The sequence below is a fragment of the Nomascus leucogenys genome, chromosome 22a (genome assembly GCF_006542625.1).
Source record: "Nomascus leucogenys isolate Asia chromosome 22a, Asia_NLE_v1, whole genome shotgun sequence".
In the NCBI taxonomy this organism is placed as follows: domain Eukaryota; kingdom Metazoa; phylum Chordata; class Mammalia; order Primates; family Hylobatidae; genus Nomascus; species Nomascus leucogenys.
In genome coordinates this window covers 89,434,428-89,448,015 of record NC_044402.1, presented here as the reverse complement: position 1 = coordinate 89,448,015, position 13,588 = coordinate 89,434,428, and the positions used below count along the sequence as shown (strand labels likewise).

General features: G+C 34.7%; 1 protein-coding gene across 1 annotated transcript in view; it reads left to right on the top strand.

Annotated features, from left to right (window-relative positions):
- Window positions 1-13,588, top strand: part of COL5A2 (collagen type V alpha 2 chain) — a 149,365-nt gene that overhangs the window by 116,806 nt on the left and 18,971 nt on the right. The window contains exons 24-41 of the mRNA XM_030802717.1: window positions 33-86; window positions 432-530; window positions 1,063-1,116; window positions 1,828-1,926; window positions 2,035-2,088; window positions 2,180-2,233; window positions 3,527-3,580; window positions 4,369-4,422; window positions 6,242-6,286; window positions 6,608-6,706; window positions 7,688-7,795; window positions 8,085-8,138; window positions 10,865-10,918; window positions 11,134-11,187; window positions 11,605-11,658; window positions 12,070-12,177; window positions 12,286-12,339; window positions 12,863-12,916. Of these exons, the coding sequence (XP_030658577.1) occupies window positions 33-86; window positions 432-530; window positions 1,063-1,116; window positions 1,828-1,926; window positions 2,035-2,088; window positions 2,180-2,233; window positions 3,527-3,580; window positions 4,369-4,422; window positions 6,242-6,286; window positions 6,608-6,706; window positions 7,688-7,795; window positions 8,085-8,138; window positions 10,865-10,918; window positions 11,134-11,187; window positions 11,605-11,658; window positions 12,070-12,177; window positions 12,286-12,339; window positions 12,863-12,916 (1,206 nt within the window). The remainder of the gene's footprint in view (window positions 1-32; window positions 87-431; window positions 531-1,062; window positions 1,117-1,827; window positions 1,927-2,034; window positions 2,089-2,179; window positions 2,234-3,526; window positions 3,581-4,368; window positions 4,423-6,241; window positions 6,287-6,607; window positions 6,707-7,687; window positions 7,796-8,084; window positions 8,139-10,864; window positions 10,919-11,133; window positions 11,188-11,604; window positions 11,659-12,069; window positions 12,178-12,285; window positions 12,340-12,862; window positions 12,917-13,588) is intronic.

Here is a 13,588-nt window from a genome sequence, read left to right as displayed (position 1 = left end):
ACAATTAAGAATCACATTTTGGTCATTTGTAGGGTGCTCCTGGCAATCGTGGTTTTCCAGGCTCTGATGGTTTACCTGGGCCAAAGGTGAGGTTGCCCTGTCAATGTTGATACTTACGTGGGGGGTGCTCCAGAAGATGCCATTTTTCAGCACTGTGATCTAGCTATGGCCTGCATAGGCTCAGATCCAGAAAGGAGATGGATACAGATACCAGGCCTAACCCCAATCCTCTCTTGTGTAATTCCTGTATTAAGAGGCATGGGGGGAAGGATGCTAGTTGGAGGAATGTGGTGACAAAATTTTATGTTATATTAGTGCCTTGATTTGTATGTTATATTAGTGCCTTGATTTGTAAAACATTAATTTTACTTCTGCTTGCTTTTGTTTTTCTATACTCTTTTTCTTCATGCATCTGCTTTACCTTGGTACAGGGTGCTCAAGGAGAACGGGGTCCTGTAGGTTCTTCAGGACCCAAAGGAAGCCAGGGGGATCCAGGACGTCCAGGGGAACCTGGGCTTCCAGGTGCTCGGGTAAGAATGTAGCAAGTGTTTGCTACATCAGTTGGGAGAAGTGCTCCTGAGCATGCATTGATCAGGTTTTTGTTTGTTTGTTTTTAAATTTAGTTGGTTTTTACAGTTTAGAACATTTCTTTGTTTTTACGGTTTTGATCCAATTCATTATTTTAAAAAATACTGGTTTGTTATTTTTATCATATATAGAAAACACGGTAACTTTTAGTCTCTCTCAAAGCAGTATGTATTAATAGCTTTATCGCTTGGCATGAGAAAAAAATCCTGTTTGTCAAATTTTATAACTTTACTTGTCAGCAAGTAAAGAATTTATAAATATTCGTAAATATGCTTTTATAGCAATATAGCAAAAAAGTAATTTTGGCAGAGAAATTCTGAAAAATTTTATTTTAACAATACATCACTTAAAAATTTGATTTACAGAAATGTCATTCTATTCAGTTGACAAAAATGCAACACTATTTTTACTCTTGAGAATCTTTACTTCAACTGCAGATCAGCAACAAACTGACAGTTGCTTTTTTATTTTCAGGGTTTGACAGGAAATCCTGGTGTTCAAGGTCCTGAAGGAAAACTTGGACCTTTGGTAAGTAATTTAAACAGAAGTCCACAACCACTAATATTTTTCAATAGACATGCAACTTAAATGATATTTATTTAGGTTAATGTTTTTGATTATGTGGATGCTGGTCATATTGACATATTTATAACAACTTCTGGAAGCATATTCTTAGTATCTATTTTCAAGTTGACAAAAATGTAGATCAAATTTTACTAAGATAAATATTTGAAATTGAATTGCTTCCCTGCCTGACATCAGTGAAAAAGTTAAAATGATATAGTTTTTAATATTGGTGAAATTTGTCTATTAGCAATATTCTCATTTTTATATCCTTTTAATTTTATATGTTTAAGAGATAAGTAGGTATGAATTTTGACAACTTATATATTCTAAGATCTTTCCTTGTCCTGCAATGTGAAATAGAAGTCCTGAATTTTCATTACTGCAAACCAGAGTAAATGAAAGAAGAAAGATTTCCCCTATTAATATGATTGTCAGGAGACATCATGAGGAAGCTTATGTCTAGAATAAGAATAAAATCTCTCTTCTAGTTACTTAAAATACTTCAGTGTTTTTAAAAAACCCATTCAACTGTCCTGATTCTTTAACATGAAAATGCAAGATAGTTTAAAATTTATGTAACATAATAGTAAGCAAAGGTAAGTGACACTTTGGGTGATGCTGTATTTAGAAACAACTTACATGAAACTTACATGGCTCCTGTCAATTCCACAGGGGGCTCCAGGGGAAGATGGCCGTCCAGGTCCTCCAGGCTCCATAGGAATCAGAGGGCAGCCTGGGAGCATGGGCCTTCCAGGCCCCAAAGGTAGCAGTGTGAGTACAGTGTATAATATGTTGGCCACCTCATCATGATCCTCATTTGGAGGAGGTGTGTTTTTGACAAATTGAAGGAATTATACAAAAGTTTCATTTATTCTTTAGGGTGACCCTGGGAAACCTGGAGAAGCAGGAAATGCTGGAGTTCCTGGGCAGAGGGTAAATATACATTTTCTGCTAAAGAAAAATAATGTATGTACTATTTAAATTCTCATGGACTCAGCTCACAAATATCTGTGTGTGATACTAGGGAGCTCCTGGAAAAGATGGTGAAGTTGGTCCTTCTGGTCCTGTGGGCCCGCCGGTATGTGATTTTTTTTGTGTGTGTGTGAGAATATATATATACATATGTATATATGTATATGCATATATATGTGTATATATATATATATATATATACACATTGCATTTTTCAATGATGTTTGTTCAAGACTTATGCATAAGTTTCAGGGAAAGTGAGTAAGAATGTATGGGAATGAAGAATTTCTGTTATAACTTCTCTTTTGATTTCTGTGATACAATGTCTTCTGCCTTTTTAAATATAATGATTGATCTTTTTACTTTAAACTTCTTTAAAAGTCTGACTGCAAAGGTTTTTATATGTCACAGTCAAAGACTATATCAACTGAGGAAAATAGTGTGTAACAAATATTTTATAAAATATTTTATTTAAAATATTTAAATACTCAATTATATACCTTCTCTCAATAATGCATCTCATAAAAATTTATTTAAGGCCGGGCATGGTGGCTCACGCCTGTAATCCCAGCACTTTGGGAGGCCAAGGTAGGTGGATTACCTGAGGTCAGGAGTTCAAGACCAGCCTGGCCAACATGGTGAAACCCTGTCTCTACTAAAAATACAAAAATTAGCCAGGCGTGGTGGCGTGTGCCTGTAATCCCAGCTACTCAGGAGGCTGAGGTGGGAGAATCACTTGAACCCGGGAGGCGGAGGTTGTAGTGAACCAAGATTACGCCGTTGCACTCCAGCCTGGGTGGCAGAGCAAGACTCCATCTCAAAAAAAAAAAAAAAAATTATTTAAGGTATTTTTTAGGAGGTAAAAGGAATAATACTTATTCTTCGAGGTCTATTTTCATTTTAGGATTTTAAAATGAAGTGTTTATCAGAAATATTTTGGCATATTTGTTTTGGGGTGGGGCAGTTTAAATCTTTCTAAAATGTTAGCTTTGCTTTCTTTAGTCATTCTGTTTTTGAAGTCTTGATAAACCTTAAGACATTCAGAAATAAACTATAATAAAAATATTATGTTTTTAGATTATATATACAAAAGTAATGGGTTTTCCTATATTCAATCCAATTTCCCCAGAAGTTTACAATTGGCTCCAGACATTTAAGTTTGGATCAAAAAATAAAGACATGTTATCAGTCACTGGCTTTAGTAGATATTTTCTCGCCTCCAGAGACTTCAAACAATACCATTTGATTACTATTAATACTAGTTTATTACCTGGCTAAAGAGAAAAACATGTGATTGGAAGAAGTACAAATAAATATCAGTACTTCTAGTGGTTCACATAGAGAGGAAGCAGACAAAGATCTGGTTATATTCACAATTATTTTCTCCTTCACAACTTAGGGTCTAGCTGGTGAAAGAGGAGAACAAGGACCTCCAGGCCCCACAGGTTTTCAGGTATGCACTAATTCAGTTTTCCATTTCATCTTCCATTTACTAAAATGCTTTTTTTTTTTAAAAAAAAATATATATATATATATGGTCAGAAGATTTGAAATTCTACAATTTTCAAAAAGTCATCCCTCTTTCAGTAGATAGTATAGACATTTGGATAAAATCGAACATTTTTGTTCAAAGTAAAGGAATGGACTTCTAAAAAAACTGATCAAACCTGCAAATTATGAACAAAACAAATAAAAAATAACAAAAAAGTAATAAAAAGATATCAGGAATAAAATGTTTCTAATAGCTCAACAAAGTTTATTAAACCATTTTAAGGCTGATTTAGTTTTATTGGCACAGTGACAAGAATTTTTTATTGAGCAAAGTTTCATAGTTTATCTACATATATCAGTATGTACATTATTTAATAGGAGGATGATCATAATTTGTAAAAAAAACTTTCTGGACTGACTTTAAATAATATTCCAGCAGTCTAAAATATTGTTCACAGAGCCATAAAAACTCTATAAATATGAAGAAACTCCTGTTACATTATCTCTTTTTTTGCTAAGTGGTGTGCAGATGAAAATACAATCCTATAAATTGACTAGCTTTTGTGTTTTGTTGGTAGTTTTTTTTAATGCTTCTGAACAATTTTTTTTTGCTTAAAATGTCTGAACAATACATTTTCATTGAAAATACAGTCTTGGAGACTCCATGAATTGTAAAAGGTAAACTGTTAACACTGGTAGCCTGTTAAACTTTCACAGATTCACAATTTTATTTTCTTACTTTTGTTTTAGGGGCTTCCTGGTCCTCCAGGGCCTCCTGGAGAAGGTGGAAAGCCAGGTGATCAAGTAAGTGTTTAAATAATAATAATGGCAACACTATACATTGGTGGCTCAATTATCACTTTTTATGCGTGAGGCTCTGTTGTGCTTTCCTTTACATACATTATCTCTTTGAGTTCTCAAAGCAGCCCTATGTACTAGGTACTATCATTATCTCCATTTTATAGATGAGGAAAATGGGACATACAGATATTAGATAACTTTCCCAAAGTCACACAGTTTATAGATTTGAACCCAGGTCATCTGCTTCCCAAGATGTGTTCTTAACCACTTTATATAAACAGTTATGAACAAATACTAACAATTTTATTCTGTCGTTTTCCTGGCACATAGATTTATTTATTTTTCTTTGAATGATTCATTTGTTCATTTAATCATTTAATAAATATTTGCTGAACACTCTGTGTGCTTGCCTCTACAAAGCACTGGCCTGAACCAGCTGAACAAAATGGATTTGGACCTTGTTGTCCTTATAGTATAGTAGGATTCAGAGAGTATAGGACAATTACAATAATAGCATGCTCTAAATGCTATAATAGGGGAGGTACTATGTTTATGGAAACAAAAAAGATGCACCTAAATAAGACTTGGGGGGTTTAGGAAAGGTTTTCCAGACAAAGTAATATCTTTTATGATATCTGAGAGATGAATGATGGTAACGATGAAGGAGGGAAGATAGGAAAAACCTCCAGGAAATGAGACAAGCTTACAAATCAGAGTGGGTAATGTGATTTGAGGAAAATAGAAAGGGGGCTGCAGGGTGACTCAGGGGCCTGAGTATGGAGGGTTTTAATTTGATTCTAACTTGTTCTTCATCATTAGAGTAATGGGAAGCTAAGGAAGGGTTTTTAGGCTGGGCACAGTGGCTCACACCTGTAATCCCAGCACTTTGGGAGACTGAGGCAGGTGAATCACTTGGCATCAGGAGTTCGAGATCAGCCTGGCCAACCGTCTCTACTAAAAATACAAAAATTACCTGGGCGTGGTGGCACATGCCTGTATTCCCAGCTACTTGGGAGGCTGAGGCAGGAGAATCACTTTAATCCAGGAGGTGGAGGTTGCAGTGAGCCAAGATCATGCCACCATTGTACTCCAGCCTGGGTGATAGAGCGAGACTCCGTCTCAAAAAAAAAAAAAAAAAAGAAGGGTTTTTAAGAAAGGAGTAATATGATCAGATTGGGCTTTTAGGGAGATCAGGCCACAATGAGGACAGTCCATTTCGGAGAATAAGATTGGAGGCCTATTTGACAAAGTTATCATCTTTATCAAAGAAAGAAATTTCAAATTGACAAACTTTCTTTTATGTAAGAACAAACAAACTTTTAATTTAGACATAACTGCACTGGTTTGAACCCACAATACCTAGTAGAGTGCTTTGTCCATATTATAGGCTCAAGAAAGATTTACTTAATTGAGTAGAATTGAATTGGTTCTATTTAAAAGATCAACTCTTTAGCCCTTTTATATAACTTTTCTTTATTTAAACTTTTTCATCTTCCATTAGTTTAAAAAAAGACATTTAGCATGTATTTTGTTGCCTCTAGAAAACTAATGCTCTATCTTTGTGAAATAGTATTTTGCATGTTCTCATTGCCAAAAATCAAACATTCAGGTATAATACAAAGCTTTTGGAAAAATGTTTTCATCTAAAACATGTAATATTCCCTCATTTGTAAAAATGTATGTACTTTTCTTTCTTTAAATTGTTGGCTTATGCAGCCTTCTAATGGCACATTAATAGAAACTAGGTGTATGAACTGGAAAGTTTTCTGATAAATGCCTGAACTCAAAGCTCTTGTTCCATTAAAAAAAAATGTGTTTATAGGGTGTTCCTGGAGACCCCGGAGCAGTCGGCCCGTTAGGACCTAGAGTAAGTATTTTAATCTTCATGATTAATTTTGTTTCCCACTGGCTTCAGTTTTAAAAGGTGTCTTTTAAAATCTTAAATTGGGATTTATTTTAACCTATAAATTCTTTGACTGGATAAAAATCAATTTTGTGAGAAATATTTTGTGCTATGAAACTAGCATATCCTTACTTCAAATTTATTTCTTATCACTAAATTAGAAAATTGAGATTTAGTAATGTCTCATTTCCAAATTTTTCCCTAGTAGAAGCCATTTCTCAGAAACATTTTAACCTATTTTTAGATCAAGTATTGAGATTATTTGACATCCCAATTTTGTGCTAGGGAGAACGAGGAAATCCTGGGGAAAGAGGAGAACCTGGGATAACTGGACTCCCTGGTGAGAAGGGAATGGCTGGAGGACATGGTCCTGATGGCCCAAAAGTAAGTGTCATAGTGATCTCGGTGTTTTAAAATGGTTTAAAATTGCTGCTCAATAAACGCATGATGGTCTGAGAATGCATGTCTTGTTTCTGAAAGATAATTTGATTATATCATTTTCTTCTTCCACAAATATTTAATGAGCACTTATTAGGCTTTTTCCTTGCACCTGAAGTGTCAGTTAAAAAGAAGACTCTTCTGTGATGGGGATTGTGGTTTAGTGCACATGGTGATAGATTTCCATATACAAACACATTTCTAATGTTTATGTACATTTTATTAGTGGCTTCTATGAATAGAAATAGAAAATTGCATGATTTATTAGGAGGCTTTTCTAATAATATGCTCCATTTTCCTTGTCTCAGGTTTCACAATTCTGCTTACTACATATGTGAAAATATGGAACTTTTAAAATCTGAAAATATAATGCATCATAAGGCAGAAATGTGTGCCATTTAGTGATTGGTAGAAAATAATGTGGCCAACTTCAGTATAAACAATTGAAGTAGAATTTTTCATGATCATGTGACATGGTCATGTCATTTCAGGGTTTAGAGTGATTGATACGGTCTACTACAATTTAGACACTATTAGCCTGAAAACCAGGTTAATATCAAATATCAGTTTCATTAAAGAGAGAATGAAATATTTCTCTAAATGTAATGTCTTTCTTTCTTAATATATTCCATTATGTTGCCAACAGAGGGAAAAAAAGGCAACTCTATCCTTTTTATTTGAAATAGCATTCAATTGCCTCTTAAGAGAAAAGTTAAAAACATAAAGCAACAATCAAAAAACAAAATCTGGTTTTTTTAATTTCAAAAAAATCAACCTACTCAGAGACAACTTTCTCAGATGAAAAATATAAGCACTAAGTTGAACTACATGAAATTGCTGACAACTATTTTTGACCCACTAAAAAGCAATTTCATTAGTTTAATCTTAATATTATTGGTATGGTCACTTAATGTTGGTTCATTTTAGGGCAGTCCAGGTCCATCTGGGACCCCTGGAGATACAGGCCCACCAGGTCTTCAAGGTATGCCGGGAGAAAGAGGAATTGCAGGAACTCCTGGCCCCAAGGGTGACAGAGTAAGTCCTTTTTTTTTTTTTTTTTCAATTATTTATTCAGACTTTCTACTGAAAATTAAATGATTTCCTGGGCAGGCTTTTATTTCTACCATCCTGAGTCACTAGTCATTCATTTTTTCATTCTTCTAATAAACATTTACTGAGAAAATGCACAGTGTGAGGCACCATCCCAGGCTCACCTGGATACGACTAGGAAAATGACAATTGGCCTTCACTCTCATGAAACTAACACAGAAGTGTGGGAAAGAGACAATTAAATGAATCAATTGTATTTTGTGTGTTTTCCCAGGGTGGCATAGGAGAAAAAGGTGCTGAAGGCACAGCTGGAAATGATGGTGCGAGAGTAAGTAAAAGCATTCCTTTTCTAGCTGGGCTAGGAACCAACATTACAGTATCATATGAGTTTCCCTGAACTTTCCAAAATAAAGTCAGTCATGTTTCCTTGGCAGTCAGGAGTTGGAGAATAATGGCATGTGAGATCTGCTGTGATTCAACCACGGGTTATTCATTTTGCTTACCCTGAATTAAATGAAACTTAAATAAAAACATATTTATTGTGCCTATGAGATAAGTGCCTTAAGGGGATGGGGGCCCTCTTTATCTTTCTCTATCATCTTTTTATTTCATACACAAGGTTTATTTCTGTTAAAATGCTAATCTAGTGAGCTGGCCAATACCTCATTCCAGCATAGACAAGCAGAGCTTTGTGGAGTCACCAAAGTTGTGATAAATATTTCTCAGTATATTGGATGTTGGGGTGAGAAATTTACTGCACAGTGAATCGTCATTAATGTTATCATTAATAAAGAGTTTGAATAAGCAGAATGTCAAGAAGGATGGTCGACTGCAGAGCATTGTTTAATGTCATGTCAGAAATTGACATTTAACAAGCATTAGGTCTTTGAAATTAGAATGCATTTACAATTCCAAGGACAATCAGACTTGAAGGACAATGTATTTTCAGACATAAATGATTTCCTCATGTAAGAGTGGCTAGTCACAATGGCTTAAACATCCATCATTTTCTGGAATAGTGCCTGATATTTGACTAATGATTTCTGTTTCAGTATGACATGGTTTACTGTTAGTTGTCATGTGTGCCCTGGCAATTACAGTTGTAACATAATAAAAGAGAACTGCTATTTGGTTCTGCACATGGAGTCATTGTTAATACATTGGTTATAATAGATTTGGATTAAGGAAATATAGTGAAATATACTAGCAAATTTTCATCTTAAGGGTAATTAGTCCTTTTTATGCAAATTTAATTAAGGATGCACCACTTCTTTTAACAAATTATGCACAAAAGATACACCTTGCCTTTTAGTTAAATCTAATATTTAATTTAATATTTCAAAAATAGTCAAGTAAATCTGGTATATTTTTAATATTTTACATCATGAATGTCCTGGAATGCATAAGTAGTACAGTACTATTTATAGGAACGATGCATTAGCAGTTTGTTTTAAGGGAAAATCCAAAATACATATCAATTGTGCCTATGAACTAACTTTGAAATTGCAATGTGATAGGATCAGGATGTAAGCAATGACTGCTTTGTTTTTAATGAGGACACTACATTGTTGCAGGAAAGAAGCAGAGCAAAGCACTTACTGTAATCTCACAGTAGGGAAAAAATGAATAACATGTCTTCTCTGTATAAAAAATCTATAAACATAAGTAATGAAGTGATACTTATATTTCATCAAATCCTTTAAAGAAGTATATTACATAAGTTATTGGAATGATATCATTCCATTGTAGATCTAGAGACTATAAGAACACAGATTTCTTATGTTCTTGTCAAAACTATAAAATTAAAGTCATTTTTGTTCCTTAAGTTCCTTTAGTTGTACATACAGAAATTAAACAATGAAAGAATATTTGGGCTGTATATGAAGAGGCAATACGCAGTTATAAGATAGAACACTTGTTTTAGAGAGGACTCCAATATTCCCACAGTTTCAAGATTGTGATTACATGTCAAGAAGACTCAGGTTGTGTCCCCATGTGTTAGCCGTACTGTCCTCTAAGTGTTAGCTCTCCTGTGCCCATAAATCTCAAAGTAGCTGGGGTTTTAGGCTGTAAACTTTAGCTAATTTTCCTTTTCATCTCAAAAGAATGAAGAAAACTGGCTGGGTGCGATGGCTCACGCCTGTAATCCCAGCACTTTGGGAGGCTGAGGCGGGCGGATCATGAGGTCAGGAGATAAGACCACCCTGGCTATGGTGAAACCCCGTCTCTACTAAAAATACAAAAAATTAGCCAGGCATGGTGGCGGATGCTTGTAATCCCAGCTACTTGGGAGGCTGAGGCAGGAGAATGGTGCAAACCCGGGAGGTGGAGCTTGCAGTGAGCTGAGATGGCGCCACTGCACTCCAGCCTAGGCGACAGAGCGAGACTCCGTCTCAGAAAAGAAAAAGAATGAAGAAAACTAAGCGAGGCATAGGGGCTTGTGCCTGTAGTCTGTTACTCTGGAGTCTGAGATGGGAGGATCACTTGATCCAGGGTAAGAGTTCAAAGATGCATGTGCTGTGATCACATCTGTGCATAGCTACTGCACTCCATTCTGGGCAACGTAGAGTGGAGACCCTGTGCCAAAAAACAAACAAACAAAAAACCTAAAATGCCTTAACACAATTTCAATTTTTAAAAATAAAAAAGTGATACTTTGCTATTATAATTTAAGAATATAATATTATATGCAAAAGAAGGAAAGCCTCTTTTCAATTTGTGGTCAAATGTCCGAAAAATATTAGCAAAGCTAATTATGCTAAGAAATAGAAACATTTTTGTAGCTTAACATTAATTTAGTGCTAATGCCTGAAAACAGTTTTATGTATGCATGAATTAAGTTGCATGAAAGAGATTAAAACAGTGTGGAGAAAATAAACTAGACAGAAAACTCTTGAAAATATATAGATTATATCATTTATTATAGATAATGATTTGCAAAAGCAGCCAAATTATAACAAAATAGTTGTTTCTTTTTTGTTTGTTGATTTGCTTAAGCATGAAGATTTCTGTGCATTTTTTACCTCAATATGCCTATGTTCTGTTAATTGACAGGGTCTTCCAGGTCCTTTGGGCCCTCCAGGTCCTGCAGGTCCTACTGGAGAAAAGGTAAGTCACAAGTTGTTAATTTGTACACTCAAAATTATGAGTCCTGAATAGCTGGCTCTTTCATAAATCTTTTCATTTTATAACATATGGTATCTGAGCAAGATCATTTCAGAGTTCTTTTCCACTATCTCCTCCTACACAGTGACCAATGTCCTAAAATTATATTATGTTTAGCTACTGTTTTGGACAGTAACCACCTAAAATCTGCTTTCTAGGGTGAACCTGGTCCTCGAGGTTTAGTTGGCCCTCCTGGCTCCCGGGGCAATCCTGTAAGTGACTGTATTTTGGTGTTCTTTAGTGTGAGATTGAGCAATAAAACAATTCATCATTTTGTTTTGATATTTATATAAAACAATGCTTATTGGTTTTAGGTTATGTATAACTTCCTGGTTTTTAGCTTTTGCTTTTCTAATTAAACTTAAAAATTATCTGCTATACAATCTATTAAGTGTAGTTAGGCAGCTTGTTTACTAGCTAATTTGGAGGCTCTTTTGAGACTTCTGACCTTGGGAATTTTGTTCTATGACCTATATCTTTATATAATCCTTAAGGGCCTTCCTTAAGCAATATGTGTAATTTTTCTATATTTACATGTCTAACTATCAAATTTATATGATCATATTTTAAAATACTGTTCCTGTTTAGAATAATGTGTGAAAGCTACAGTAATCTTTGTCTCCTTCTAGGGTTCTCGAGGTGAAAATGGCCCAACTGGAGCTGTTGGTTTTGCCGGACCCCAGGTATAATTTTCAAATATCCCTAATTTACAAATAAACACTTACCTTGTTATAATAAGTTTAATGATTATTGTCATATGTTTTGAAGTCGCATTAATTCTGGAAAATTTACAGTTTTCTAGACAATATTCTCATTTTCAATACGTTTTTTTATAGACTGGCACAAAACTTGAGTTTGTGCTAGTTAAGCTTCTTTAATTAATTATTTGTTAAAATAAAAATGCAGTGGGATAGCTTATTTTTTAGGCTGTTTTGAAAGATCTCATCAGAGTACTTTTTTTCCTTTAGTATGCTTTAATACTGATTATAAAGCACTGTTTCACAATATATGATTGATACGTTAGTAATAATTACTCTAAAGTAATTTGTCTATAAGTCTTATAATCAATTGCTTGTTTGTATAATTTCGTATAGGGTCCTGATGGACAGCCTGGAGTAAAAGGTGAACCTGGAGAGCCAGGACAGAAGGGAGATGCTGGTTCTCCCGGACCACAAGGGTTAGCAGGATCCCCTGGCCCTCACGTAAGTTAACAAGAAAAAGGCATAACTTGAGTCAAGTGCCCCATGTTTGGAGTGTACATTCAGCCTCTTTTGCTTCACTACAGTGCTCTTTTGTTTGTTTCTATTTAGGGTCCTAATGGCGTTCCTGGACTAAAAGGTGGTCGAGGAACCCAAGGTCCGCCTGTAAGTTTATTTGATGCTCTGCAAAGTATGCACAGCTAATTCTAGTTATCTAGTGCTTCCTGGTCATGTGAAAGATAATTTTCATCTGAGGCTGAAATAACAAATTATTACCTGTATCAGCTGTACTATAGTGCAAAGGGCACTTAACTCAGATGGAGATTTGGGTTAAAATCAAGTTTGTAATCTTGGAGACCCAGGTGCCTCACCTGTAATGTAAGTAACATATTACCTATATAAAAGAGTAAATAAATAATGTGAAAGCACTTTATTTAATTCGATTATATAAAATATCAATGTGATTCTAGTACTACTTGCATAGAAAAAGGAAAATAGTGCCCTTCCTACCAGTTAATCTAGATTAATTCCCCAAAATATGGGATTTGTATGAAGAAAAAAAAAATATTGCTTACAACATGAAAGGAAATCTAAAGGCTTCAGTCTTCCTGTGAAAAAAATCCCAGGAAAATACATGTAACTAATTTATATTACCTTAAAAATTGCTTATATGATATTCTGGTTCTAGGGTGCTACAGGATTTCCTGGTTCTGCTGGCAGAGTTGGACCTCCAGGCCCTGCTGTAAGTCAACTTAGTGAGTCAAGTCACTGATAGTGAAATAATTACACACACACGTATACATTTGAGTTAAATTTATTATTTTATTTAATTTCTTAATGGTATGTTTTCTTATTTAACAGCTCTTATTCCAATAATGCATACTGGTATTTCAGCAAAGCAAATCATCCTTAATAATCTAGTATTTCTTGGAGGAGCTAATCTGCAAGTTCTTTTTAGCCCCAATGTTTTTTTATTATTCCGTTTAAATACCGAATACTTACAGTATTATGTGCGAATAATCATTCACTTCAGTTAAGATGCAACTATGAAACTTTCTTTAATAAATGTCATTCATTATAAGATCAAATCATAATAATAAATAATTATCTCAGAATGAAGTATTATATATTCATCATTGGAGTGGAGCCTTAAATAAGTTTGAAAATTCAAGTTAGTTGCACCACTCTTTAAAAATTATTCAAAGGGAATTGACTGCAAATGATATTTAGATTTCCCCCTGGGGAATGAATCTACAGCTGTGTTTTCTTTTGTTTTGTTTTGTTTAAATCCTGTTGAATGACTGATTATCTAACAGGCAAAATGAACCTGCGAGGCTTGGACATCTGCATCTGAGGCCGACAGCGTTATATCAATCACTCTTACTTGGCTTCCATTTTGCCCTCCTGGGTGTTT